General features: G+C 42.5%; 1 protein-coding gene across 1 annotated transcript; it reads right to left on the reverse strand.

Annotated features, from left to right (window-relative positions):
• Nucleotides 1–26,108, reverse strand: setd3 (SET domain containing 3, actin histidine methyltransferase). The gene is made up of 13 exons (XM_085143563.1): nucleotides 25,976–26,108; nucleotides 21,092–21,215; nucleotides 20,406–20,498; nucleotides 20,160–20,308; nucleotides 18,604–18,676; nucleotides 17,452–17,708; nucleotides 9,853–9,911; nucleotides 7,791–7,905; nucleotides 5,343–5,417; nucleotides 3,852–4,018; nucleotides 1,855–1,940; nucleotides 1,571–1,731; nucleotides 1–1,450 (listed from the first exon to the last, which is right to left on the reverse strand). The coding sequence occupies exons 2-13, from the start codon at nucleotides 21,192–21,194 to the stop codon at nucleotides 989–991; spliced, it is 1,800 nt and encodes a 599-aa protein (XP_084999689.1). The 5' UTR covers nucleotides 21,195–21,215; nucleotides 25,976–26,108; the 3' UTR covers nucleotides 1–988.
• Nucleotides 26,109–27,855: the final 1,747 nt, after the last annotated feature.

A 27,855-nucleotide genomic window follows, 5' to 3' on the forward strand; every position in this document is an offset into this window, starting at 1 on the left:
AACTGTCTGTGCTTTAATCTTTAATAGGAACCAAGAAATGAGGAAGACATGTTGAAAATAAGATACAATTGCCAGAGCTTGATGCAAAGAAGTTCCTACGTAACGTCCAACATCTTTGGTGCAGCGTTTGTCCAGAACGATTCAGTCAAACAGGTTCTGAGGCCTCGGTCTGCCTCCTGTAAGATCTGCAGAGCTGCACGTTCAGTCAGCTTGAGATCACCGGTGGGGTGAGCCCGACGTCCACACTGTTACACTGCAGGCCGGTCAGGCTTTCAGTCGTGACCAGCGCAGACACAGTTACTGAGGCCACTCCTTCAATCAATGCCGACCTAGAGAACGACACTTCTTCGTTTCCACGCGTCACACGTCAGTGATTGGACGAGCACATTTTTAAGGCGGGTGAAGAAAAAGCTTCCGAAGGCGTTCCCTCCGTCTCGCTGCTGCTGTACGGCTTCATCATGTAGTCTCACTGTAGCTACAACTACTCCTAATCAGTGCAGCTACAGATTACTTAGTTACTTCTTAAAATGCTAAATAATATTCCAATGCAAAACTGAGCGTGTTATTGTGAACAGCTGTGACTCAGCTGCAGAGCATTCTGCGGACAGAGTGGTGCACACACAAACCAACACATTCATCACGGGGAGATTTGGGCTTTGCAGAGATATTCAGCTAAAACCTTTTCCTCCTTTTCCAGAACCTGTTCGATTTTAAACGGTGCCGAATCAGCAGTGGCCTCGAGGTGTGTTCTCACATGCACTTTCAGTTTACACCTGTGTTTCAAAGGTAACTAAAACTCCAGTGTAATAAAATATCTCCTGCATAGAAGCCTGGAAGGCCGTCGAGCACTAACAAAGCCACACTAGATGAACACACACACAAGTTCCATGACTTTTAATTCAATTTCTTTTTTCAGCTATTTTTCTGAGTCCTTGAAGAGACACAAAAATAAATAAACAGCGTGGAGTGTGGCAGTAACTGGAATCATTTAAACAGAGTTCTCTTTGGCTTCGTCTTCAGTTCGACTGGCACTTAGGTTCGCTTCTTCCCTTTGGCTCGAACCTCCCATCGAGGCCAAAGCAGAGTCAACATCCGTGCTGACATCATCGTCCTGATCTCGTTCTCCATCCTCGGCATTAGTCCCGTACACCACCTTCATCCCATTCAGCAGAGGACTGTCCTCATCCACCTGGATCTCCTGGCCTTCCTCCACCTTATGCAGGATAACTGGAAGTTTAGCATCCGCTTCAGTATTCTCCAGCAAAGCGATATCACTCTCCTCATAACAAGGCAGCGACGCCCCCTCCTCCAGCTTTTTCTGGAAACACAGACGTTTGGCTCGGCCACAAGCCAGCGCCTTCTCTAGGATCTGCTTCTCTGCCAGGCGCAGTTGGATCGCCATGCGGGAATGAAGAGACAGATCAGGCTTCTCCAGCATGGAGCGGTCCTCCTGAAAAACAGGAGAATAAAAATACACTTTAACAGGCGTGTAAGTCACGTCAGAAGACTGCTCAGGAAATATTTCTGCCTTTGAAACACGGAGAAGCTTTAACCGAAACACCACGCTGACCTCTGACGTGGTCTTGTATGTCTTGAGTAGAAGAGCAGCCCGAGTCTCGAGGAATGTCCACAGCTTGATCTCGTTCTCCCAGCTCACAGGGAACTCGCTGTTGCCCAGGGTGAAGATCTTATTGATGGCACGCTCTCCCAGCAGGTAGTACTTCAGTTCATCTGAAATGACACACATGTTAGTGTATGCAGGAGCACAGAAGTAAGAGGCAGGCTCCAAAGGTCAAAGGTCATCTGGGTTCATCTCAACTTGAACCAGAGATCTCACTTTGGGCGGCGCCTTACCCTCCGTCATGCAGAAGACTCTGAGGAAGGCGAGGAGCTGGGCTGAAATTGGGGGTTCGTTGCAGTGAAGGGCAAAAACATAGGAGCTGAAAGATGACAGAATAAAGAGTTATTGAACCAACACCACAGCTCTGCACACACGTTCTTAAAGCAACAGTTCACCAGTTTGGGAATGTGCCATTAGCTTCCCAGGATACGGGACAGCTTCCACAGCACAAGATACCAAAAACAAGAATCCTGATTCTTATTTTCCACAATTTAACCAGCAAATTAATTCATTAAGAGTTTTTAATTAATGTTAAAAATGCATATATATCTATAAGTTCCTGTATGAAACAACCTCAACTACAAGAACATGACCTGGATGGTGTAGTGAGAGGCACTGAGATCTCATCCAAATCAGTGTCATTAACAAGACAGTGAATGAAGCAGCACCATGTTGGGCTGAAAACATAAAACCAACACAGAAGTGAACAAACACAGCGGGACCACGGAGCGTCCAGCAGACTCACCGGTGGTTTTAACTCCCTCTCAGGAAACTTCGACACACTTATGGCATCAATTTGAAAACCATAAGTCGTGCGTTTCATGTTCACACATGATCAGAATTAACCTCGGCTAACCATCTCCTGATGCTTTGACACTTCAGACAAATATCCATCTGAACATCTGAAGCTGTCCTAATAGTGCCGACCACAGAGCCAGCCTGTCTGATGTTTCTGCCTGTCCATGAACGCCTCGTTGAAAGAGAGCGCTCTGCAGACGCAGCTGGTGAGACAGCTTACGTAAAAATGACCAGCAGTGGCTCGTTCAGACTCGGGAGTGCACAGCTAAAGATTTGTATCTCATAGTCTGACACTCTGATACTGATGTATTGATGCAGCCTTTACTTCATCCCCTGTCTGTTAGCTCCTCCCCCCCTTTGAGACAAACGTAAACCAAAGGTTTCCACCAACAGGTGGGCTGGGCTACCTGTTGTTGAGCCCCCGAGGGGACCACCTCAGGGATAAACTGAGTATTTACAGCAACCTGAACCCTTGGTGGCTTCACACTGACCTCGCTCATGTTTAACACAGACCACCGTTGAACACAGTTTGACAGAAAGGGGAAAGTAGAACAGGCTCCTTTAAAAAACTAACGGATGTCCACATGTGAGCCTGCAAGCCTGACACCTCGTACTCGCAGATCTCATTTTTCCATCGGCCTCTGAACAATAATGTTAATAACTGCAATTCCCAGTATTCCTGTGGATGTGAAAGTCAGCAGGAGGCCAGAAAACACGGGATATATTAGACCTTAAGTGACAATATTTCCCTGCCTCGGCAAAGTGATCGATGTGGCGATCAGAGCAGCACAGGGTCAGCATTATTACAACCAACAAATGCATTACAGCTGCCTCCCCACTCTTCCTATTAAATTATCCCTTCGTCCAGCGCTGCAGAAGCAGGCGTGCAGCCAGCACAGGAAGCTCCAGTCTGCGCCCTGCAGCGTGTTTAAAGGTTGTTATTGCCACTTAAAATACCCGCTCACTGATCTTCATGTTGTAGGAAAAAGAGTGATGACAGCAGCGACGCCACACGTCACCGAGGTCCAACACAAAATCTGCGACTCGTCCCTTCGAAAACCATCGACGAGCGTATCACCCCGGCAACAACGTGGATGGTTTCACTTCATTTCCACTTTGGAGATTCAGGCTGTCATCAATAAGAGATTAAAGGCGTCTGATTAAAAATGCTGCATAAAATTAAGCTAATGATAAACTGATTAAGCTTCTTGGTGATGAAAGTGTTGGGCTGGATAGTAAATTGAAACTTGGTGGGGGGGGGGGGCTGCAACATTTACATTATGTGCTTTAATTATACCAAAGAGGAGCCTAATTGGTGGAAATATCTACTGCTGGAAGACAGAAGTGCATCTGCATGAGTTGATAGTGAGCCCGCAGCTCTTCTTGACCCATATTAAAGCGTGCAGAGATCTGCTGATCAGCTTGAACCTACGCTGGGATGCCGGCTCTCGCCAGAACTTCAGCCTTCATGGCGTAAAGGCGTTCGCTTTTACTAACACCGAGCTTGATCTTCACCCGGTCGTGGGCGTTGTCTTGGAAGAAGAAGCCATTGTGGATCACAAACTCGGCATTGGATCGTGTGCCATAAAAGATGTAGATCTGTGGAAAGAGCATGTCGTCAGATTCTACACAATACTTGGAGTCCAGCCCGCAGTGAGCAGGATCTACACATACTAGCAGCGTGAACGCAGTATATCCAACGTGGTGTATATCTTAAGTTGGTTTTAAAACCCCTTAGAAATATGTTTGCTTCAGTCAGCTTATTTCTAAGCTACTTGTTTGCTTGTAATTTAAGTCAGTTTCATTTGTATTGCCCCAAATCACAACAGCAGCGCGTCAAAATGCTTTAATGAATGCTACAATGATACAAACACCTGTGTTATACATGTCAACATCCTGGAGTATTCAGAAAACTGACATTTTGAGTTCAAGGTCACCGAGATTCAAACTCGCCCAGACTTTTGGTAGACGGCAGGAATGTCAGATGACTATGTCGCCTCGTTTTTGCATTCACACTATTGGGTGTCCACGCTGCCTGCCCGCCTGTTTGCTCACCCCTCAGCCATAAAAATGGCAAAAACCATCCATCTTCTTATCCTCACCAGGGTCGCCGGGGGCTGCAGCCTATTCCAGCTACCACAGGGCGAAAGGCCGAGCACGCAGGGCTAGCACACGGGCGCGTCGCAGGGCTAGCACACGGGCGCGTCGCAGGGCTAGCACACGGGCGCGTCGCAGGGCTAGCACACAGACAGACATTGGCTGAAGACTGAAGCACGGCACTTGATCCGATCGTAAATATGATCAACCATCTGTTATTGAGCGACAGCTCAGGTGGTAATTAAGCCGTCACTTGACCTGAGCTGTCTTAGCTAATTACAGGTTCATTTCCAACTTTCCTTTGAAGGATTCATGAAAGAGCAGCTGTAAATCTGCTAACTGATCACGTGCAGAGCGCGTGCTCGTATGGGCTCATCCATTTATGTTTTCTGGTCATTAACTTACAACATAACGAGCCTTGAAGCAAGTGTTGTTGTCATTGGTGCTGAACTGAATTTAATAACATAAAATATACTGAATATTGAAACAATGTGCACACAGGATTGTGGCTGCATCACTGACAATCATCAGACGCCTTCTTGGCGACAACTCTCAGTCACATATTGTTAGCGTTCATTTCCACACTTCAGGTGCTGTCACTACACCGTGGCAAGAAAACAACTCAAATATTACACAAGAGTTACCAAAGTGGTTACAATTTCTGCTGATGGAAGATAGAATGGCAGCACAGCGATATAAAAAAGGCACAGCGTTTGTACTGAGTCTAACTTAAAGCTTAAACAGTCACCTTAATTAACTTCTATAACTGAGGCTTTCTTGTGCACATAGACATGAGACACAAAGACCAAAGTGATGATCTCATCACCTGTTCGTTCTCCTTGTAGTCCTGCAGGGCCACACATTCGCAGCGATCATCCTCCAGGTTGTATCCGGTGGTGATCTGCAAGTTTAAAAGTAATGTCATCAACGCAGCCCTCATACATGGATTTGCAGCAGGATGTATCCAGGCAGAGCTTTTGCTGTGGCTCCAAATGTCAGTGAGCTGCAACATATTTGACTCAATAATCTCAGTTTAGAGACGTGAGGTCCCACAGTCCACACTCTGGCTTCCCAAGCAGTAATGTTACACTGTCACCACACACTAATGCTAATCTATGGGTCACAGACAAATGCAGGACAGGGGACTAAAACTGAAGTTTGCCAATTTGCATTTAAAGGTAAATATAAAGAAAAACCTTCAGTTTGATGTAAAAAAACTTCAGTAAAATATGATTCTGTTAACATCATGCTACTGGGTTGCTTCCCATGAGCTAGATCACAGGTGTCGAACTCCAGGCCTCGAGGGCCGGTGTCCTGCAGGTTTTAGACGTAACCTTGATACAACACAGCTCACCCAAGGTGAGAGCTAAAACCTGCAGGACACCGGCCCTCGAGGCCTGGAGTTCGACACCCCTGAGCTAGATGGATGTAACCAGAGGTCCTTCAAGGAAAAGCTCACTTAGAAATAAAAATTAAGAGACAATAAAAGACTGAATATGCAGTGAAATGAGAAAGTATTTTCCACAACACTCGGGTGTGGGAGGAGTTCGGTGGAAAGATGTCAGCTGGCCTCAAAGTGATTCTGGCAAACTTCAGACAAGTCGAGAGGGGGAGTTTACACACTGTTTACAGTGGTAGTGGGACGCTCCACTGATGATACAGTCGGGCCGTGGAAGGAACACTTTGAGGATCTCCTCAAAGTGTGAGGAGTCAACTTGCCCGTCACGGAGCTGAAATCTCTAACGTACTTAGCCACCCCAGGGCCCTGCCACTGTGCCACTGTTTGAGATTCACCCCTGAAGCCTTTGGATGTTGCAGGCCTGCCCTGGCTCCTCTGCAATACTACATGTGTTTGTCCTTTGGCAGACGGGGGTGGTGGTTACCCTACTTAAGAAGGGTGTGTGCTCCAACTGTAGGGGGGAAAAGAGAAAAAAACGCTTTCACACTTCTCAGCCAACCTGGGCAGGTCTATGCCAGAGTACGTACTTCAGGTCCTGCACTAACAAAGCTTCATATTGTCGGCAGTCAGACTCATTTGCTGAGGGTGGTGGACGTTCTGTTCATAGCTTTTAATGGACAGAATATGTAGGCGTGGCCAGGCGGTGCATCGTCTTTACTTTGGTGGTCTGGTCTGCTTGTGGACGACTTGCTGTAATTGATGGAGCCATGAATTCTGCTCAACACCAGATGATCCTGAAGGAGAACGGCTGGCCATCGGTTCGTGCTGATGTCCAGTCAGACAAAGACTGAACAAATTTAAGGTTTTGGAGTAAAAGTCTCGTTTCAAATCACACTGAGATGCTTTGGCATGATCCGAGAAAGCTTATTCATCCTCAAAACCCTCCCACAGTTTGTCTGAATTTGAACGATTCTGCAGAGAAAAGTGGGTCAAAATTACTTCCCAGCGATGTGAAAGACCTGTTGCTCGTTTTCACAAATACTTGTTTACAGTTTTTGCAGCCGAGGGCGGCACCAGCAATGACTATGTTTAAGGTGCAATCACTTTTTCATATAAAGCCAGGTAGGTCTAAACAACATTTCCTTCAATAAAATTATTTAAATCTCCAGTTTTTACTGTAAAGTATTGATTTGGGTTATCTTTTCCAATATTACTCATCAAACAAATATTGGAAATATTTGTTTGATGAGCTTAAATGTAAAAAAAGAAAAGCTTTAAACACTGCATCTCTAGTTCTCCAACTTGCTGAAAATGAAACCACATACTGCTTTAATTGTATCACATGAGGGAAGAGCACAGAGTGTTTCCTGTCAGAATATTTACCTTAAACAATCAGGTTACAACACGAGTGTGTTGATGTATCCTCAATCATCCAGGTAAGAAAGTTGATTCTGTTTATCTGGATGTGTTTTCAGTAACTCTGCAGTCTCAGCTGACTGCAGCTGTCCCGACCTTATCCACGGTACATTTGCATGATGACAAAAATAGCACCACTGACTGAGGTCAACTTCGTAATCATTAATATGCAGATTATTCAGTTTGATTCCATGTATATAAAATCTAATTGCCGAGAGATGCTATATATTTTAAGGTAGAGACCCTTCAATAAAGCTTAAATGCAGAGTGGTGCTCGTAGCCACTGATCTATGAGCACCGTTCACACAGAATTGGGGAATAGCTGCACTTAAAGCATCGATGATGGTGACAGACGCTCTGCAGTTCAGAGATGGCATCTCCCTTTTCACATGCATGGTAACATCCAGTGGACAGAATCAATTTCCTGGAAAGTACACAAGTGTGTGTGTGTGCGCTCACCAGTCCATTTGTGTGGTTGCACATGTCCCAGAGAGGAATGAGGGCCAGGGTGACCCGGCTGCCATCCTCAGTAGGGATTTGATTCTGACGGGTCATCACCGAGGACACGGCCCACCTGTTAATCAAACAACATGTTTCTCTTCTAATGTGGAGATCAGTCAGACTGTCAGTCACATAGTGCTTTACTACTCCACTAGAACAATTCAAGTCTAATCTACTTCCTTTTTGCTAAAGCATATAGTTAGGGCTGGACCAGGTGACCCTGAATCCTCCCTTAGTTATGCTGCAATAGATGTAGGCTGCCGGGGGATTCCCATGATGCATTGAGTTTTTCAGTCACCTTTCTCACTCACTATGTGTTAACAGACCTCTCTGCATTGAATCATATCTGTTATTAACCTCTGTCTCTCTTCCACAGCATGTCTTTATCCTGTCTTCCTTCTCTCACCCCAACCAATCACAGCAGATGGCCCCGCCCCTCCCTGAGCCTGGTTCTGCTGGAGGTTTCTTCCTGTTAAAAGGGAGTTTTTCCTTCCCACTGTCACCAAAGTGCTGCTCATAGGGGGTCATATGATTGTTGGGTTTTTCTCTGTATCTATGAAGCGCCTTGAGGCGACTTTTGTTGTGATTTGGCGCTATATAAATAAAATTGAATTGAAGTGATTTACATACAACACTCCTCATTCCCCCATTTATACAAACATGTTTGTCTACACCTGATCTAACATTCACATACATCCACACTCCAATTCAGGGTCTATACCCAAGGAAACTTGAGCATGCAGGAGTAACCTGGGATCTAACTGTAACTGGCCTGATCTACATCCTCAGTGACAGCCATCCTATTTGCCACAAAGCACTTTGATCATTGGCAGAAGAGAACCTCAAAACAAGTAATATGACATTAAATTAATCTCAGGATGGATTTGATTTTTATTTTTAGTTTATTTATATGAAGCCAAGTCTCAACAACAGTCACCTCATGGCGCTTTGTATTGTAAGGTAAAGACCCTACAACAATACAGAAAAACCAAAGACTATGGATGGAGTGGGAAGGAAAAACTCCCTTTTAACAGGAAGAAACCAGAACCAGGCTCAGGGAGGGGCGGGGCCAAAAGACATGCTGTGGAAGAGAGCCAGAGATTAATAATCACTCATGATAAAAATGCAGAGTGGTGTATAAACACATGGTGAGTGAGCAGGGGTGAGAGAAGAAAAACACCCAGTGCATCATGGGAATCCCCGGCAGCCTAAGGGAGGATTCAGGGTCACCTGGTCCAGCCCTAACTATATGCTTTAGCAAAAAGGAAAGTTTGAAGCCTAATCTTGAAAGTAGAGATAGTGTCTGTCTCCTGAATCCAAACTGGAAGCTGGTTCCACAGAAGAGGGGCCTGAAAACTGAAGGCTCTGCTTTTAAATATCCTCGGCTCCAGACGTAAGTCAGCATTCGGTGCTCTACTGGGCTGATATGGTACTGTGAGGTCTTTACGACGGGGGCCTGATTATTCAAGAACCTGTATGTGAGGAGCAGCACTTTAAATTTGGATTAACAGGGAGCCAATGAACACAGAAGCCAACATGAGACAAACAAGCTCTTTCTAGTCCCTGTCAGGACTCTCACTGCAGCACTTTGAATCAACCTCATAATAATTCATTACAATTGTCCAGAAGTAGTGTTTAGGGTTACACGTGGTTGGGACTGTGGCTTCACAGCAAGGAGATCCTTTGCATACGTAGGTGCTCTCTGGGTACTCGACCTCCCTCCCATTGCCCAAAGAAATGCATATGAGGTTAATGATTGTAATTCTAAATTTAATGTGAGCTAGGTCAAGCAATTCAAATGGTCAGTAAGATTCTAACTATATTCAGCCCATTACTATAAACATGTCCACCTTGACTGTGAGTGTAGTTATGTTACAGGTCTGCCTGTGGATCTCACTGCAGAGTGATTCTCTACCACCAAAATGAAGGTAAGTACGTAACAGTCACAACAGAGCTGTAATGAAGCTTGTTATTCACAGGCTGGAGAAAGTAAACATGTCAACGACTGCTACGCACTGACCTGTAGTCATCAAACGTGAAGCCGTCCTTCAAGGGCAGCTTGCTGGCAGTGGGATGAGTCTGGGGAGGGGGACACGATGGGAATAAGAACAAAATGATCACAAAACTCTGTGTGTGTGTGTAGTTTCGCCTGAGAGGCCTGTCAAACAATACAGGGGTGTGTGTCAGTGTGTGTGTCAGTGTGTGGTCTCTTAGTGGACACTTGACCCACACATATCTCTGTCGGCCTAATTTGGTGTGGCCAGCAGCCGTCGTAAGTCCGTCTCATCAATTTGGGTAATTTGAATCAGTGCCTGTCTAAGTGTCTGTGTCCATGGATGCCACAGATTCCTCCACCAAAGCCACAGGCACCACCTGCACCACAGGCACCACCTGCACCACCTGCACCACCTGCACCAGCTGCATCAGTTGCAAACCGTTCATTTCAGTGGAGTTTGTGATGAAAATGAAGGAATACAAACGAAAGGCCAAAGAGTAAGAACAACTCAAAGACCAAACAGCTGCTCAGTGAGGGGCGGCTCTGCTGATTCCTCGGTGTAACCGTGTGGCTTACAGTCCAAAGAAACACCGTTTGAGGTTACAAAGTAACACATTCTAATCAGTTACCAGTTTACAGTGGTGCTGAAGAACGGACCAATCACACGACTCAGCTCCCTGCGGTCTGTTGTCCAACGTGATCAATAAAATATCCATTTGAATACTGAAAACACTACGTCAACACTTTCGGGGCATTTTTAACACCATTTTTTATTTATTTTAAAACAGGAAAGTGTGGTGGGACGGTGGGACAGTGAGGGGAGACAGTGAGACAGTGAGGGGAGACAGCAAAGGTCTCTGGGTCAAACTGAACCCAGGCCACGGCATCGAGGCCTTGTGACAGTCACCTGCTCCACCAGGAAGCTACGTGACTGTCCACTCTATTAAGCAGTCAGTTTTGCACTGATACAGAAGAATCCAGCGGTTAGACGTTGAAATGTTTTTTGAAAATATTTTTACTTATTAAAACAGTTTAAATCCTTGACAATAATGAAACTGTATCTTTGTTCCTTTGGTCACATAAATATTTGTTCTCTTTAAATGAAACACTTCCGTTTTGAACCACATTCCCATTTTTCACGATGATCAACATCAACCTCACACACCGTCATGATTCCATCACTGCAGACAACATTACATAGTTTCACTCATTTTCTGACAACTACCCTCAATACTAGGCCCAGTTCTTTAAACCTCAGCCTAACTATAGTGTAATCCAAGGCCAGTTTTAATAATTAGGGCCTTAAATGTCTTTGGAAACAAAGTCCCTGCGATGTAGCGGTGCAAACACATCAATGTCTCTGCAGCATAACTAAAAGAGCAACAGCTCTGGTTCCTTGACGACTGAGCAAGGACGGCTCATGGAGGTGCGTCCTCTCATCTGATCCATCCTAGCACACCGTGCAGCACACACACACTCCCTCCTCCTCCTCAGATGACCGGGCTGGAAAATTAGCTTGTCACATCGGATTTGAACTGACCTGAATGTACCTTCCTCAATCCCAAACCCCCATCCCCCACAACACATACACCGCCCACATTCTCCCCACCGTCCCTCTGCCCCGCGTGTTGGATACATGCATGTGCATATGTACTAACTAATGTCAGAGACCCTCTGCTGACATATCACCAAATACAGCATTGGGCGAGGGTGAGCAGGCCTAGGACATGGGAAACATGGGAAATATCACAGATACTGGTGTCATCCTCTTAGATACACCTACACGGGCGATCGTGGCTCAAGAGTTGGGCGTTCGTCTTGTAATCAGAAGGTTGCCGATTCGAGCCCCGGCTCGGACAGTCTCAGTCGTTGTGTCCTTGGGCAAGATACTTCACCCGTTGTCTACTGGTGGTGGTCAGAGGGCCCGGTGGCGCCAGTGTCCGGCAGCCTCGCCTCTGTCAGTGCGCCCCAGGGTGGCTGTGGCTACAATGTAGCTGCCATCACCAGTGTGTGAACGTGTGTGTGACTGGGTGGATGATTGTGTACAGTGTAAAGCGCTTTGGGGTCCTTAGGGACTAGTAAAGCGCTATACAAATACAGGCCATTTACACCTGGTATCAATTTCAAAGTCCTATGTTGTTCTGCAGTTATTGCATTCATGAGATTTTCAGAAAACTTGACCTCTGACCTCGAGGTCACTGAGATTCAAACTCGTCTGACATTTTTAGTAGATACACCTGTGGTATCAATTTAAAGCTTCTATGCCACTTCGAGTTATCACAAACCCAGGTGAGCACTGCAGGGACAATACTCCACGGCTGATATGAAAACAGTTTTCATCAGAGATGTGCTGGAACGATCTTAAATCTTGGAACGTGTGTGTTTACTATTATACATACAGACACATATCTAAGCATGTATACACGCAGGCACACTGATATAATTGGAGTGTGCATGTGTGTGAGGACCAACAGCAAAGATTGTGACAGATATAAATTTCCCGTTGCAAACAAAAGCATCTTTTTAAACCTTAATTTAACTCAACACTTACAACTGTGATCCTACATATGTAGTACTTCCTTGCAGTGACCACTAAAAATAAAGGTGGTGATGCTTCAACACAACCACCAACAGCTGGGCAGCTAACAGCTAACAGCTAACAGTATTTATGAGCATATCCGTTTGAGCTCTACGCTCAGACTGATGTATATGCAAATGGCTAACACTGGTCAATTTATCAGGCTGGCTGATTTATGAGGAGCGGCTGGGAAGAACTTTCTTTAACTTGACAAGTACGGCTCTCCGAATTCATCTGTAGGGATGAATCAGTGTCACTGCATGCAGGGTGAAATGGTGTGACCACACACACACTATTTTACCCCGAGGCAGGCGTGCGTGCACAACCTCTCCTCCTGATAAAGTCGAGTCCAGAGTAGCTCCAGCATTTCCCCCCTTTTCTTTTTTAATACAGACCTGTAGTTGTGCACTGTTGCTCTGACCTTACAGTGCACAGAAAACCATACCATACATTTTTCATTTAGCACCAAATCAACACAACTATGGCCTCAAGCCACTTTGCATTGTAGGGTTAAAAATAGGGATGCACCGATACTGATACTGGTATCGGGTATCGGGGCCGATACTGTAAAATGTGTGTGTACTCACACTCGTAAAAGTTAACCGATACCATGAACCGATACCAACTTATTTCATTAATCAGAGGGTGGCTTGTCATTTCTGTTGTAGTTTTTTAGATTGGCCACTAGGGGGGCAATTATTATTTTATTTATTATTTATTTTATAATTTTTTATATTTTATTATTTATTTAATAATAATTATTTTGTTTGTTTGTTTACAATATGGACACTCTGCAATAATTTAAAAGTTTATTTTATTCTCAAACCTAATTTGTATTTATTTTATTCCAACCAGAAGTGTTTATTTATTATTCTGAAAGCTCGAGACAGTGCCAATAGTTCAGTGATATTTTGTTAAATTACAATGTGGAGGCTCTGCAATTTAACAGAAGTGCTTATTTTTCACTTGAAATGTTTTTGTGGTCATTTTTATTAAGATTTAATTTTTTATCGGCAGGGAATATAATAAAACCTGTCTTCCAATTAATTGTATTTGTGTGTGTGTGTGTGTGTGTGTGTGTGTGTGTGTGTGTGTGTGTGTGGAAGGTAGAAGTATCGGTTTTTGTACTCTGTATCGGCAAGTACTCAGATCCAAGTATCGGTATCGTATCGGTTTGAAAAAATTGGTATCGTTGCATCCCTAGTTAAAAACCCTAAATCATTAGAGGAAGAAGCCCAACAATTAGACCAGCACCTGTGACCGAGCACCTGGTGACAGGAAGAAACCAGGATCAGAGAGGGGCAGCCATCTGTGGGTGGCTGTAGCTCAGGTGGTAGAGCAGGTCATCTACTGATCGGAAGGTTGGTGGTTCGATCCCTGGCTTCCCCAGTCTGCATGCCAAATATCCTTGGGCAAGATACTAACCCCAAATTGCTCTCCGATGCATCCATCAGAGTATGAATGTGTGTGTGAATGTTACTTAGAAAGCACTTAGAAAGATGTGCTTGTGCGAATGGGTGTGAATGGGTTAATGTACAAGTTGTGTACAGCGCTTTGAGTGCTCAGAAAGAGTAGAAAAGCGCTACATAAGAACCAGTCCATTTACCATCTGCTGGGTATGAGGGGAGGAGAACAAGGGGGGATATCCTGCCCCTTTCCTGACTTCTCAGTTTGTCACACGTTTTAGTCAAATAAAGAAACAATTAAGTAAATATGAAATTCTTTTTTTTTAATGATGATTTCATTTATTAAATGGAAAAAGGCTGTCCAAGCCTACCTGTCCCGTGTAAACGACCTGCTGAGCCAGGAAAAGATCAGCAGGTCCTCACCAGAGTCTACAGTTGGGCAGATCAACCTCAGATCAAGCACACATGACACTGGACCTTATAGTTTCATGCCATTATTTAACAGAAACCAAAGTAAAACACAGAAGCAGTTTGTGACAAACTAAGTTCACCCTGAACTTAACAACTTAAACAATAACCTTTAGTTACTCTGACGTGGTTCTTAATGATTTTAATCAGTCTCTCTCATCAGTGTGGAGGAGTTTTCATCTCTCCCTCACTGTGCTCAACAATAGTCATTCTAACAGGGACACTCCATTATATGTGCATCTGCCACATATAGCTCTCATTCATACCTGCCGTCGTTATGCAAAATGAACTATTTCCTGTATGTCATCCAATTTAACACACACCTCAAAGAAACGTTTGAAAAAGTGGTCTTTTGTTGCCTTAAGAAGAAGAGTTCAGAGAGAACTGAGGAGTCCTGATCAAAGCTGAGCTGGCATTTCACCATGATTGAGATTAATAATGGAGCATTAGCATATTTTCAGATTAGCATCCCACTATCTGTTGTCTGAGGCTGTTAAGCAACATTTCATCATATAATCACTCTCTACATCTCACTCAATTTGTTGGCACATTAAACTGGACAGAAAAAGCCAGTGTGTGATCTTCACAAGTTCAAACTGAATCTTTCTCCTAACTGTAAAAGAAGATTGTGCTGGTTTATAAAATGAAGAAATCCTCCTCCACCCATCACAGTCTGATTAGAAGCTCATAAGCCAATTGAATTCCAAAGAGGGGGAAATATCAGATCATAATCCGTAGTTCATCTGTGACGACAGGAGCCCATCTGTGCTTCGGCCCCATCTGGAACTCCTTTGCTAATTTTAGATGTTTGGGTTTGTTCTCCATGTCAATCCTGACACAATGCCTCCCTCTCCTGGTCATGGTGGGGACAGCAACACGACAAGCCTGCTAGACTCAACTGGCACTTTGCTGGGACACCTTGGTAAAAGCCCCCCCCCCCCAAAGTAAAAGACAGTGGATATTGCAGCTATCTATGCATCCAGTTATCTCTGAGCTCCATCCCTGTCACAGCCCCTTTCAACAAACGTACTACGGCCTCCACACCTCAAACCCCTGTTATAGATGAGATAACTGGGCTGTATCATGGACATCACAGGTCTCCCATAGTTCACTGGGTCGGTCTTGTTATGGAGGGGGACACATTCCCAAACGTAGATAACCGTAGATAGTAATGACAGCCAGTCACATCCATCAGGGGGCGCCGACTATGACATACAAAACAATGTCAGACTGCACCTGGTCCAATTGGGTCCCCTCCCCAAACGGAGCAGGTGAACATTTCTTTTTGGCTCTTGCTAGAGGAGACGCCGCCCATCCCACTTTGGGTGGAGCAGCTCTCATTCAGCGCCAAATTCATTCAACCCTCTGAGAACATTTTGAGTTGAGAGGAAGCAGAGCTGCAGCTCAAGCTTCTGTAAAGTTTGTGTTATTACAGTAGAGGTCTCTTTGAAAGTGCTGTGCTCAAGTTCTAGGATGCAAATCTTTGACTCCATGTGTCATCACTAGGGATGGGTACCGGTTCTGACATAAACGGTAGTAACCAGACCGAAAAGCAGCGCACATTTTGGTGCTTTTTTTCCTGAGCTGTGATACACTTTAGATTCTAGCCAATCATTTTACGTTTCCGAGGATAGTAGGCGGGTCCAGGTACGTACGTTCTTTTAGAGCAGAGCTACAGATTAAAAACGCCCAAGGCGAAGCGGTCAAAGTCTGGCTGTACTTCACAGCAAAAGATGCAAACTCAGCAGCTGCAACAAGTGCTTTAAGCTGATACTGTGATACTGTCAAAGGAGGTAACACCTCAAATCTGATGAAACACCTGGCGACGCATAGCGTTTTTTTAAAAGCCGAGAAATGCGCCGTATTTGATAGCTTGCTGCGAGACCTCACACCGAGCACATCTACTGCGGGTGTGGTGCCTGTTATCGACCCGGAGTTAGCAACACCCCCCAAAAACCCGAAGAGGAGAGTCCTGGCCCCTAGCCCTGCCAGTGTAGCAGAAATGATGAGGATGATGATGCAGCAGCAGCCGTTCTTCTCTGCGTGAGTAGTTTAATGTTGTTCGTGTGTAATTTACGTTGAGTAGGCTAACCACGTTATTACATTAATGCATGTAAGGTGAACTAGCAAACACCATCATAGCTACATGTGGCTGTCTTCTTGTTTGATGGCAGATACTCCCTTCACCCTGGACAAAAAGGCTAAAATGACCAAAGAAAAAGTGGGAAACAGTTAAACATGAGAGGTTTTTGGACAAAGTTTGTGTTTTTTCCATTGTTTAAGCTGCTTCCAGCCAAGAGTGATACCATATATGCCCCATAGCTGCAGAAAAGGCTAACATTGTTATCTTTTTACAAAAGAACAGCTGAACATGAGGTTTTTGGACCAATTTTGTGTTCTCCATTCTTTAAGCACCGGTTTGAGCACCGTTTAAGCACCGGCACCGTTTCAAAAGTACCGGTTTGGCACCGGTATCAGATAAAACCTAAACGATACCCATTCCTTGTCATCACAATACAGAGCAGCTTCCCAAACTCTGCTCCCACAGAGTAACTCTGCTCCATCCTCCCTGTGCGTGACCCTGGATACTGTGGCTCCTCTGAAAACATGCAACCCATCTCACCAACTTGGATCTTCATTTAACCTGAGAAATCCTTTGTTAAGTAAGCTCTCAGCAACATCGTACTGGCTGAACAACCTTCCTCCCATCACTGGAGCCGGGCTGGCAAAGAGTCGCTACTGAGCCAAGCATCACCTCAACCTTAATCAGTAATTACTTCATTTTCACAATAAAGTTTTAACCATGAGAAAAAAGGAAAATATTCATAATCACAGACACATTACGTACATACGTAACACTACTGGCATTTAGTCTCTCTCCAGCTGAGTGAGAATTCCTTCTCCGTCTCTATTGGACCACATTCCTATGATTGGTCAAAGTTGTCCTACAATTAATTCCTCTTCAGTCTTTGTCAAACTGGCAGTAATAAAGCCACCAGTTGACCCAGTTACAACCTCCACCCTTCCATTAAAAAAATAGCAAACATTACCATTTACCAGACCTCAGGCTTTAATATCAGGTTAAGATTTAATGGTGTTTATACGTCTTATGTTCAGAGCGCCCACCGATACTTGCTGACAACCTGTGTTTTGTTTCGTGTATCTGCCCACCTGGACCAGTTTGTAGAAGTAAGCATACTGGCGTGCAGTGTTTTTATACTGGCTGAGGACATCCTGCACCGCCTGTGTGCCCAGTAGGAGCTGCACATCCTCTTGCTGGTAGTACAGAGGTATGTCATATTCCTGAGGAAGACTGCGGATGTACGGCAGCCAGAAGGAAGCAGGGTTGGCTCGCTCACATAGCAGGTGGAGGGCCAGCGTCACATTCCCCATGGCCTGCAGGATCCGATCCTGGCTATACAAAGGAGCTGCAATAAAGAGGTCACAGGGTCACATGACCAGAAGTCATATTTTTATGCATTTATTTATTCAGTTTTTAAAGGTTTATAATAATATAAGTAAACTACCGTGAGATTAAAACTCGTTACATTTCTTTCTCTTCCGTAACAACGATTTAAACATTGATGCATTGATGGAAACTGTGGCTGAACTGGTGGCAACAACTCCAGTGAGCAGCACCCAGCAACGTGCTTTGGTGGGTTTGATGCCAGTGAATACAAGGAGCAACAACTTCTTGTTTGTGGTGTTTAAGGTGTATTCAAACAATGAGCCAGTTTCAGACTGCTTCAGTTCCACAGCTGTTTACCAGTAAGGACCAAAACAAAGAGAGAGAATCTGACGTCTCCCTCTGCTGACAGCAGCGATGGCTGCAGTGACTCCACAGCATGAGTCTGTCACACGGACATGTGCCACGTGTCTGCAGGGGCACAGCATATAACTTGTGTTTTAAATGCACCGCGAGCTTTGATGGCCTTTAGTTAGAAAAGGATACATTTCTACATATGTGCACTGATGTTAGAATAAGTAAAATAAAACAAAGATCTATGAACGTGGCAAAAATGAAACCTGACTAATAAAAACCTTTGTGTTGTTCTGTCGTCTGATTACAGATTATATAAAAGTCTTTACTGCAGCAAATCAAACATGCATCGTGTCTGCGACACGTCTCCTCTCCACTGCTGGACCTGTCCAACAATGTGTTTGTTTTCTCCTGTTGTACTGACCCAGCACGAGTCCTGCAGCAGCCCACAGGCTGACTCTGCAGATTACTTTCCAGAGGAAGAGATCTGGCGTGCTGCGATGCCCTCTTAATGTGTAACTGCATGGAATGAGCTATGAGTTGTAAATAACTTCATTTCTTACCCAGTATCGAGTTCTGTGCCGACTCCACTGTCATCAGCATCTTCCTGGGAATCCACAGGAATAGTTCCTCTGCCTGTAAACCACACAGTAAATAACACAACAGATCACACGGTCAGCCTCTTCCAAGAGGTCAGAGTATTTATCAACTTCTGATTTTTAAATGGCTTTGACACTGATGTACTGACAGCCTGTGGGGTGCAGACAGGTCGGCCTAACCTGCTACTTTCAGGGATATCTGTGTCTGCTGCAGTTATCCAAGCAGCACCATCTCCCTGCCACTGACGGCTCTGATTTGGGCAGTTGGTAGCTTCCAGAGGTGGGTGTAGTTTCAGGCAAACCAAGTGTGGCATAAAGATGTGAAGCCATGATGCCATAAACACCTTTTGCATTAAAATGATGGATGCATAGCCAACACCCAGATGAAGGAACCAGTAACTCTACTGCTGTGCTCTGGAGTTCACCTGTACTTGCTCAGATTCCTTCTCCACACTCTGGACAGACAACACGCTCCCATTGCTCTGCACAGCCAGGAACCAGCAGCCAGCTCTCCACTCATTTGTCAACCGCCTGTGATGTGGTTCAATATCAGCCATGTAATAACTACAGTCTCCTATATGTTCATCCATCAATCTCCATGTGCTAACTTTAGCCATCCCTGTAAGATGACACATTTGATATGAAAGCTGCTGTGAGTCAATATGACACGTTACTGGGTAACCAGTATAGGGATGGGAATGATATGAATCGAGCGATGCTGATTCGGGTGGTATAGCTTTAAAGGTAGAGTGATGACTGGTTTCATGGTTCGATCTCCGGCTGCTCATAATTACCACTCAACAATATAAACCTACAGCCTCACACACCAACACAAATCTCTATGCTAATGAGGACACAAACCATCTTTCTCTCAGTATTTAGGTATGAACACAAAGACGAAAACCAGCACAAACAGTAAATCGATTCTACTTTAGAAACATGAGCAGCTGGTAACGCAGGCTGCAGCCTGACTGCTCATCAGTTTGTCACCTGTTGACGTTAATGGTCTGACCCCTGGGCTGCAGTCGGCACTCACTCGCCTAACATCGCTCTGGCTTCTTGACCAGCTTAGCGTTAGCATGCTGTCTGTGCGGGGCTTTCCAAGAGCTCAAGTTGCACTTTACCACTGCGCTGTCCTTTGTGCAAGTCGAACAGATAACCAGGATTGATGGGCGGAATAACAATTCCAAGGAACTGAACTACTGGGAACCAGTTCTCTGGTTCCTTTAGAGAACCCTTGTAGACCCAGTTTTTGCAAAACCTACAGGTTTGCAACAGTTATTACTTTCTATTATAATATTTTACATTGTAATTGCACAACCCAAAATGATCTGATACATTTTAGGGAAAGTGTTCAAAAAGACACTATGAAGTTTTACTTTTGAGTTCTGGGACTCAAAATGAGCTCGTGGCAGTTCTAGTATGAAAAGCTATCCCTCTATCAAATATCCCATGTTTGCTCATGTGATGGTGAAGCAGGAGGTAACTTCAAAAGATTTTCTAAAAATCAGAGTAGAAACCTTGATGTCTTTGGTGGCCCTCAGGCCATAGCCTTCCTTCCCAAAGTTGGCCACAGTGAAGCACTCACAGGAGGCCCCATTCTCCTTAGCCCAAGACATCAGGTCAGGGAAGTGGTCCTCCCTGCTGCCCTCAAACACAATGGACATGCCTGAACACAGACACACAAAACAAACATTATTTAGTCCAATGGGATGGGTATGGTAAGTCTCAATCATGTGTTAACATGATACTATACGTGTACTTACCCTTTTGCTTTTTGCGGATTCTTTCCACCAAGCCTCTTATTTGGAGGTACTCCTCCCACTCTTTACCAGCAGAGGCTGCTGCACTGCTGCATTCTGGGAAAACACATTGTCAACACTTCAACTATACAGCCACCTTAGAAAGCAGAAGGAGCAATAAATACTCAAGCACAGAGCAGAAAGCAGCACATGAAGGCTGCTGAACACCTGCAGAAAGTCACTGGTCTAATGCCTGTTGATGCAGGATCAGGGCTACTTTCTGCATCTACCATGATGCACTGAGCTAACTTAGAGCAGCTGAACAAAACACACAACTAAGCTAGTATTAGCTAAACAGCTTGTCTGTATGCTAATGTATTTACTTTTGACGGCACCTCAAAAGTCCCAACATTGCAGTGTAGAAAGCAGCTCTGATGATGCTTATGACTGCATCTCCATTTTTACTTTTTCATCTCCCACCAGAGCATAATGAGCATCTCATAGTTTAGCCTGTTAAAATTTAACACTTAACATCAACTAGGGTCAGTCTCACTGACCTCTTCTCTACTTTTACTGGTGTGTAAATCAAAAATATTATAATTTACCTTATTATAGTCTGATTTATTGGTATATTTGTTGTACTCACAAAATAATGGAGCGGTGTACGTGCACATAATGCTTTTATTTTAGCACTTTGAATGGAAACATACTCTGCAACAGTTCAGCAATCAGGCTCATCATCTCCTTGGGGGAAACCACAGCCATGGCTCCTGAGCCTGACTTCTGAGTCTTCACCCGACTCTTCTTTCCCATGATGCTGGATGGACAACCAGGCTGAGACACAGAGAGAGCACGCCATTAACCACCGTTACTCTGCTCCACAGTATCGACACATCAACACATTACAAATCAGTTTAAGCTAAGCTTGAACCTCAGTGAACCATTACATAGACATTACTTTGTGAAAAGTAATGTCTATGTAAGTCACCTGGTGAAGCAGCAGACACCTTAACGGTACATCTGAATGGTGTCCAAAAATGGCTGGAACAAAATCATCTTTTACTGAATTTTTTAAAAAACTGTTTCTATGTGTTTTTCGCTTAGGAAACAAAATTCATCTGATGATTTTAAAATCAACCTAGGGAACGAAGAAATAGAGGTGGTCAAAGATTTTAAGTTTTTAGGAATAATTTTAGATTCACATCTTAAATTTGACAAGCATGTAAAGAAGATCTCTAAGACGGTCGAGGCTAATCTGAATTGTTTTAAGTTAATTCGGCACTATATACCCACTTCAGCAGCTCAGATATTTATGCATTCTATGATATTTTCGCATTTTTCATATTGTATGACAGTTTGGACCCAAGCAGCACCATCTACACTTCAGCCTGTGGTGTCCTTATATAATCAAACTTTAAAAATAATGGATAAAAAATCGGTTCGGTGGCATCGTTGTCACATTTTACAGAAATATAACTTACTTAGTTTTAAGAGTTTTAATCATTTGTGTTTTCTTAAATTAGTTTTTAAATGTATAAATAGGATGGCCCCAGAGTGTCTCAATAGAAACATCCAGAGACAAGACAGTAATCGTGTTACTAGGAGTAAGGTGAACGGCAACTGCAAGATATCATATCGCAGATCTACATTCGGTCAGTCAGCTTTTTCTATAAAGGCCTGATGTCTGTGTAACTTCAAACCGATATCAAACTGATTACAGACATTAGATCTTTTACATTGAAGGTTAAAGTTTGGTTAAAGGGAAACCAAAGTTGTAGTTATTTTATCTGATGATTTTAATTTTATTTTAAATTATTGTCTATCAATTGTAATTGTATTTATGATGTAATTTGGTTTTATGAAAATGTATGTTTTATTGTAATATGTATTTATTTAGATTGTACGCCCAACAAGGGACAATTGTTGAAAATTAGCAGTAGCTATAAACCTGTGCGGTACATCAGTCTCATGTCTTGCACTTGAACTATGTTTAACTGCACTGCCCCTTTTAAATAAATAAATTCAAATTCAATACAAATTGATTACAATAGAAGAGAGATTTTATCAATCTGATAGCTTCACAGTCCAAAGACCTTCATGACCAGAAGGACAGAGGGAGCCATCCTGCAACGGCCAATTCAACATACACGGGACAGCCTGGAGCTACGTGCTGCCAACAGCCAACAACTGCGACATGCAAGTGATGGTGTTATCAACGTGGTAGGTCAGTCTAGGTTTTTCAAATCTAAAGTCAGGTGACAAATGACAAGCAAAAGCCTAAACCTGCAGGGCGAGGACTCTATAGTGCTGTGGGGGGATTTAGCTTCCACGGTTCGGGTCTACTTGTCCCACTGAGAGTCACTGCTAATCAGTCCAGACTTGTGCTAAGTACTCAGTTTCATTCTATGATGGGACATTTCTTTGCTCCGTCCTCAGGGCACTGACTGGTGTGGTAGGGATTAAAAGGATGTCAGTCCCACATTATGCAGTCAACAGATGCTAAACCAAGTGAAATATTTCAGACCAGTGTGTTAGAGTGGGTTTTCCACCACCATCATTCAGGGAATGTCTTTCATCCAGACTGGTTTTTTATTTTTAAATACTCTTTATTTAAATTGTTTATTTAAATAGTCTGTATGTGTCCCATAATGGCTCCATCTCGCTGTTATTATGTCATGTTCCTTTTTGTTTAAACCCTGGGGGCTGAGCGGGTTTAATGTGATGCTTTTTATTCACACGCTGCTCCTAGATACCTTTCTATTGCAGCTCTATTTTTAGTCGCAGTGCAATACTCACACTCACAATGGGTTCACAGCAGAGCACTACAGAGCTGTGCATTAAATGAAGCATTGAAGCAAAAAAATTAATCAGTAAAATATTGTCTCGAGCATTATCAGTGTATTTATCCACCAATAGAGCACCAGGTAGAGTCGGAGAACAGGAATTTATCAGAAAGACAAGTTGACCAAAAAGCAGTGAACGCAAGTACAACAAAGCTGCTGATAAAGGGCGTGCTGCTGTCACCATGAAGAAATGGGATTATAAAAACCTCCAGTGGATTTCAGCGAGCGACGTTCCTGCAGACTAGTCTGGCACTAAGAAACACTCAGATATCAAGTTAACTTTGAGATTTGCTTAATGTGAAAAACTCTAAACAGAGGCACCATCAGTCACATTCTTCAAGAATGAATCACGCTGGACGAACATTTTTGACAACCACTCGATCATAATTAAAACGATAAATCATCCACGCGTTTTCTTCCACTCATCTGACGTCAGGTCGCCCAGACCTCCCTTGTCACCGGCCACATCTGAAATGATATTATCTAAATTTGTAAAATGAATCAAATCTCTAAACTTGATCTTAAATTCTTATTTGTTAAATTTTACTTATAAGTGGGAAAATTAACTCTGACTGCTTCGCCATTACTTCCATTGTTGCAGCATGGAGCAGTCAAAATCTTATTGAAAATGTTGGTATTGTAACGATAGTATTGGGACAACTCTAATGATTCTATTTATTCAACATTTTGTCTCTAATGAGGATAAAAAAATATTTATAAATTAAACTTGTAATAAATATGAAAATATAAATAAAGTTGTCAAGAAACTGGTTTCCGAGGTCTTTCATAGCCATCTTTAATATACAGTCTATACTCTTAAACAATAGAGAATGCATTATGGGGTCAAGACTTGACCCCTGTATGGCCTCTCAGCCAAATTTTACTTTTCCAACTGTAAGTGGAAAAGTAAAGGCGCTTATGTCGCCTCAGGCGACATAAGCGCCTTGAGGCGACATTTGTTGTGATTTGGCGCTATATAAATAAAATTGAATTGAATTGAATTGAATTAAGTCATATAATCAATAATCATCACGTCAGACATCAACAGTGAAAATCTCTGTCCAGCAGATAACTTTATGTGCACTTTATACACATCGTACTTAAACGCTGCTGGTGTAATAGAAATACTGAAGTCTGTGAAAGAAAACCGGTGATGTGACAAAAAGTGATTCACAGTATTTGCATGTTTTAATGAATAATATCAAACCATTTGAAGATAGACAGAACATTGTAGCTTCTACCTCTTGACAGCAATCTGTTTTGGCAAAGCAACTTTTATATATCCATTATTCATGAATTTAAAAATCTCACTGAAATTAAAAATGCCATTTTCAACACAGAAATTGTAACAAATATACCATGACAGTTATATAAAGATATTTAAGTGCCAAAACAGTACTGGATTGACTATAATGTAGAACACTTTTAATATAACCGACATCTGAAGTCCTGTTGCCTGCAGAATATGTATCAATAGAACCAAAGACTTTAGACATAAACACAAAGAAGCACCGGAAATCACTTTTTGGCACAACACCGATGTTGTGCCAAAAAGTGATTGTCTGCCAAAAACTGATTTCCAGTGTTTCTGTGTATTTTTTATGTGTAATATCTTTACGTATGTAAAATGTAATTAAAAAATTATCTGTTTTTTAAGTATCTTTACAACTTGTACTTACATTATAACCAATCCGGTCCTTTATCCCCACTTAAAATATTTTTACTGAACTATTGTAATATTTGCTGCCATTTCTGCTGTCCTGTTGGGCAACTTACTCTTACAAAACACATTTTTAATGTTAATGAGACTTTTTTACTGCATAAATAAAGGTTATATAAAAGTCACTGCCAAAAACTGATTGCGTCTTCTATCTTGTTACAAGAATGTTGTTTGTGGCTCAAGATGACTTTATGTCATCCATAAGGAATGCATTTAACATATGTTTAACATATTATAGCCCAACAAGTTACTTATAGCACTTTAAATATGAGCAATCGCTTTTTGGCAAATACCGGAAATCAGTTTTTGGCAGACAATCACTTTTTGGCACAACACCGGAACTAAACTGAGACCTGTAAAAACGGTTAGTGAACGCAGTTGTTTCAAATGAATTATCTGTCGCTAAATCAAAACCCCGCTTCCTCGCTGAGGACACTTTCTGAGTGAGCTGCAGGAAACACCCACTAATTATTTGGTTTTCAGCTATGAAAAAGGTGAAGCTTCTGTAAGCTAACGGCTGTGACAGCGGTTGAGGCTCGCCGTGAATAGTATGCCGTACAGAGACATATCACACACTTTCCCTGCTAGGAATAGAAAATAAGTTTAGGGGCTTCGTTTAAAACGAGACTCGAGTACTAGCTAAGCGTTAACCCTCCCACCAAATAACTGGCTCACACGACTAGCTGGGTCTCGGGTTGTTTCGCCTGTGTCACCAGGCCAGCAGCTAGCTTATGACCATAAATTAAGCACGCCAAGACGAACAGAGAGGTAACTGGAGCGGGGCAGCAAAATAGCTCATTCATTTCCCACTAGCTGCTCTCTCTGAAGGCTAGCGAGCAAGTTGTGAGCTGCTTAGCTGGCAACTAATGAAGGGTCGTGTTGGAGTTATAGCGTGAGCTAACTTGCAGTGCTGGCTAATTTTAGCCTTGGCTGTTAAACACAACGACTTTCGCGCCCCACGCGCGCGTCTATAGAAAAGATCCACTGAATCAAACCAAACTACATTCGCACTTTGTCTCAGGCACTCATACCTTCTGAAGTGACAGCAGCTGTTCCCTCTGACCCTGCACTGAAACCAACCCTGACTTTGTGGCGCATGCGTTTGAGCAGTCGCGAAGTACGCCTCACGCCCGGTCCACGCCCACAATTTCAATGCTGGTTTCTGCCGTTCTGATTGGTTGATGGAGACCATGATCCAGGAAGTTGAACGCTTTATAATGTAAATTTAAGAAGAACCTCTCCTGTCTCGCACTGCTATTGGACGCCTACTTTTAGAAAGATTAGAATCGACCATAAATGGTAATGTTGAAACTCTAATGATTGGCTGAAAGTTGTGCCTGTCTCATTGTCCCAACGTTTTGATATTAGAGTGGATTTGTTAGGGGTAAATGATGAAGTCCATCTACAGTGAGGCATCATGGAGCAGATTACATACATTTTGTTAATACCAGCAATATCACACCATGCAATCAAATCAATGAAAATAAGCTAAGGCTAAAGCTAAGGATGTGAATGGCCCTGGTTCAATCATGCAACATTTCCACCCTTGTCATTTACTATTTGCTGTTTTGATCCTGGCTGCCTTAGTCTCCGTGCCAAACCCTTGGGTGAGGCACTCAACCTTGAGTTGATGTGTTCATCAGAGTGTGACTGTTATGTAGAAAGTACTTAGGCATAGGAAATAAACTGCTTGTATGAATGGGTGAATGACACATGCTTTGAACTAAAGCTTTCTTTAGTATCATATGAAAATAAGGAACAAGCTGCCTTTGGTAACTAAATGATACAGCCAATTTTCTCCTTAAAATAGAAGCAGTTCTAGGTAAGTTTTAGTTCACTAGTTTCATGGAGGACATTATCAGATCACTAGGCACACTTAAAGATTAATTTTTTAAAGCAAGAAAAAACCATAGGTTATTAGCTTCCCAAAGAGGTTTGGTTCTTGGTAGTGTTTGTGTGCATATGTGGCATGTTTTCTGTCTGTAAACATGACATCTTTGAATCTTCTTAGGTGTGCAGAGTAGAGTCATGGTGGCTTATATACACCAAAGTCTTCAAAGTCAGCTTCTGTACTATTCTGTACAATGGTGAGCATCATCCAGCTCTTTAATTAAATTCATGTGCCTAATTGAATTCTTAAAGAGACATCTGTGTAACTGTAAGTAGTTATAATATATCTATCTATCTATCTATCTATCTATCTATATATATATATATATATATATATAGATAGATAGATAGATAGATAGATAGATAGATATATATATATAGATATAGATAGATAGATATAGATAGATAGATAGATAGATAGATAGATAGATAGATAGATATAGATATATAGATATAGATAGATAGATAGATATAGATAGATAGATATAGATATATATATAGATAGATAGATAGATAGATATAGATATAGATATAGATATATAGATATATATATATATATATATATATATATATATATATATATATATATATAGATATAGATAGATAGATAGATATAGATAGATAGATAGATATAGATATATAGATATAGATAGATAGATAGATAGATATAGATATAGATATATATATATAGATAGATAGATATAGATATAGATATAGATATATAGATATATAGATAGATAGATAGATATATATATATAGATATAGATAGATAGATATAGATAGATAGATAGATAGATAGATATAGATATATAGATATAGATAGATAGATAGATATATATATAGATAGATAGATAGATAGATAGATAGATAGATATATATATATAGATATAGATAGATAGATATAGATAGATAGATAGATATAGATAGATAGATAGATAGATAGATAGATAGATATATAGATATAGATATAGATAGATAGATATATATATAGATATAGATAGATAGATAGATAGATAGATAG

This window comes from Neolamprologus multifasciatus, chromosome 19 (genome assembly GCF_963576455.1).
Source record: "Neolamprologus multifasciatus chromosome 19, fNeoMul1.2, whole genome shotgun sequence".
NCBI classification, from domain to species: domain Eukaryota; kingdom Metazoa; phylum Chordata; class Actinopteri; order Cichliformes; family Cichlidae; genus Neolamprologus; species Neolamprologus multifasciatus.

Coding starts and splice junctions, on each gene's coding strand:
- setd3 (XM_085143563.1), bottom strand. CDS start 21,194: ATGGGAAAGAAGAGTCGGGTGAAGACTCAGAAGTCAGGCTCAGGAGCC. Junction 18,677..20,159: donor GGGCCACCAAAGACATCAAG/GTTTCTACTCTG, acceptor TGTGGTTTACAG/GCAGAGGAACTATTCCTGTG. Junction 1,941..3,851: donor GCGAGAGCCGGCATCCCAGC/GTAGGTTCAAGC, acceptor GTCATCTTTCAG/CTCCTATGTTTTTGCCCTTC.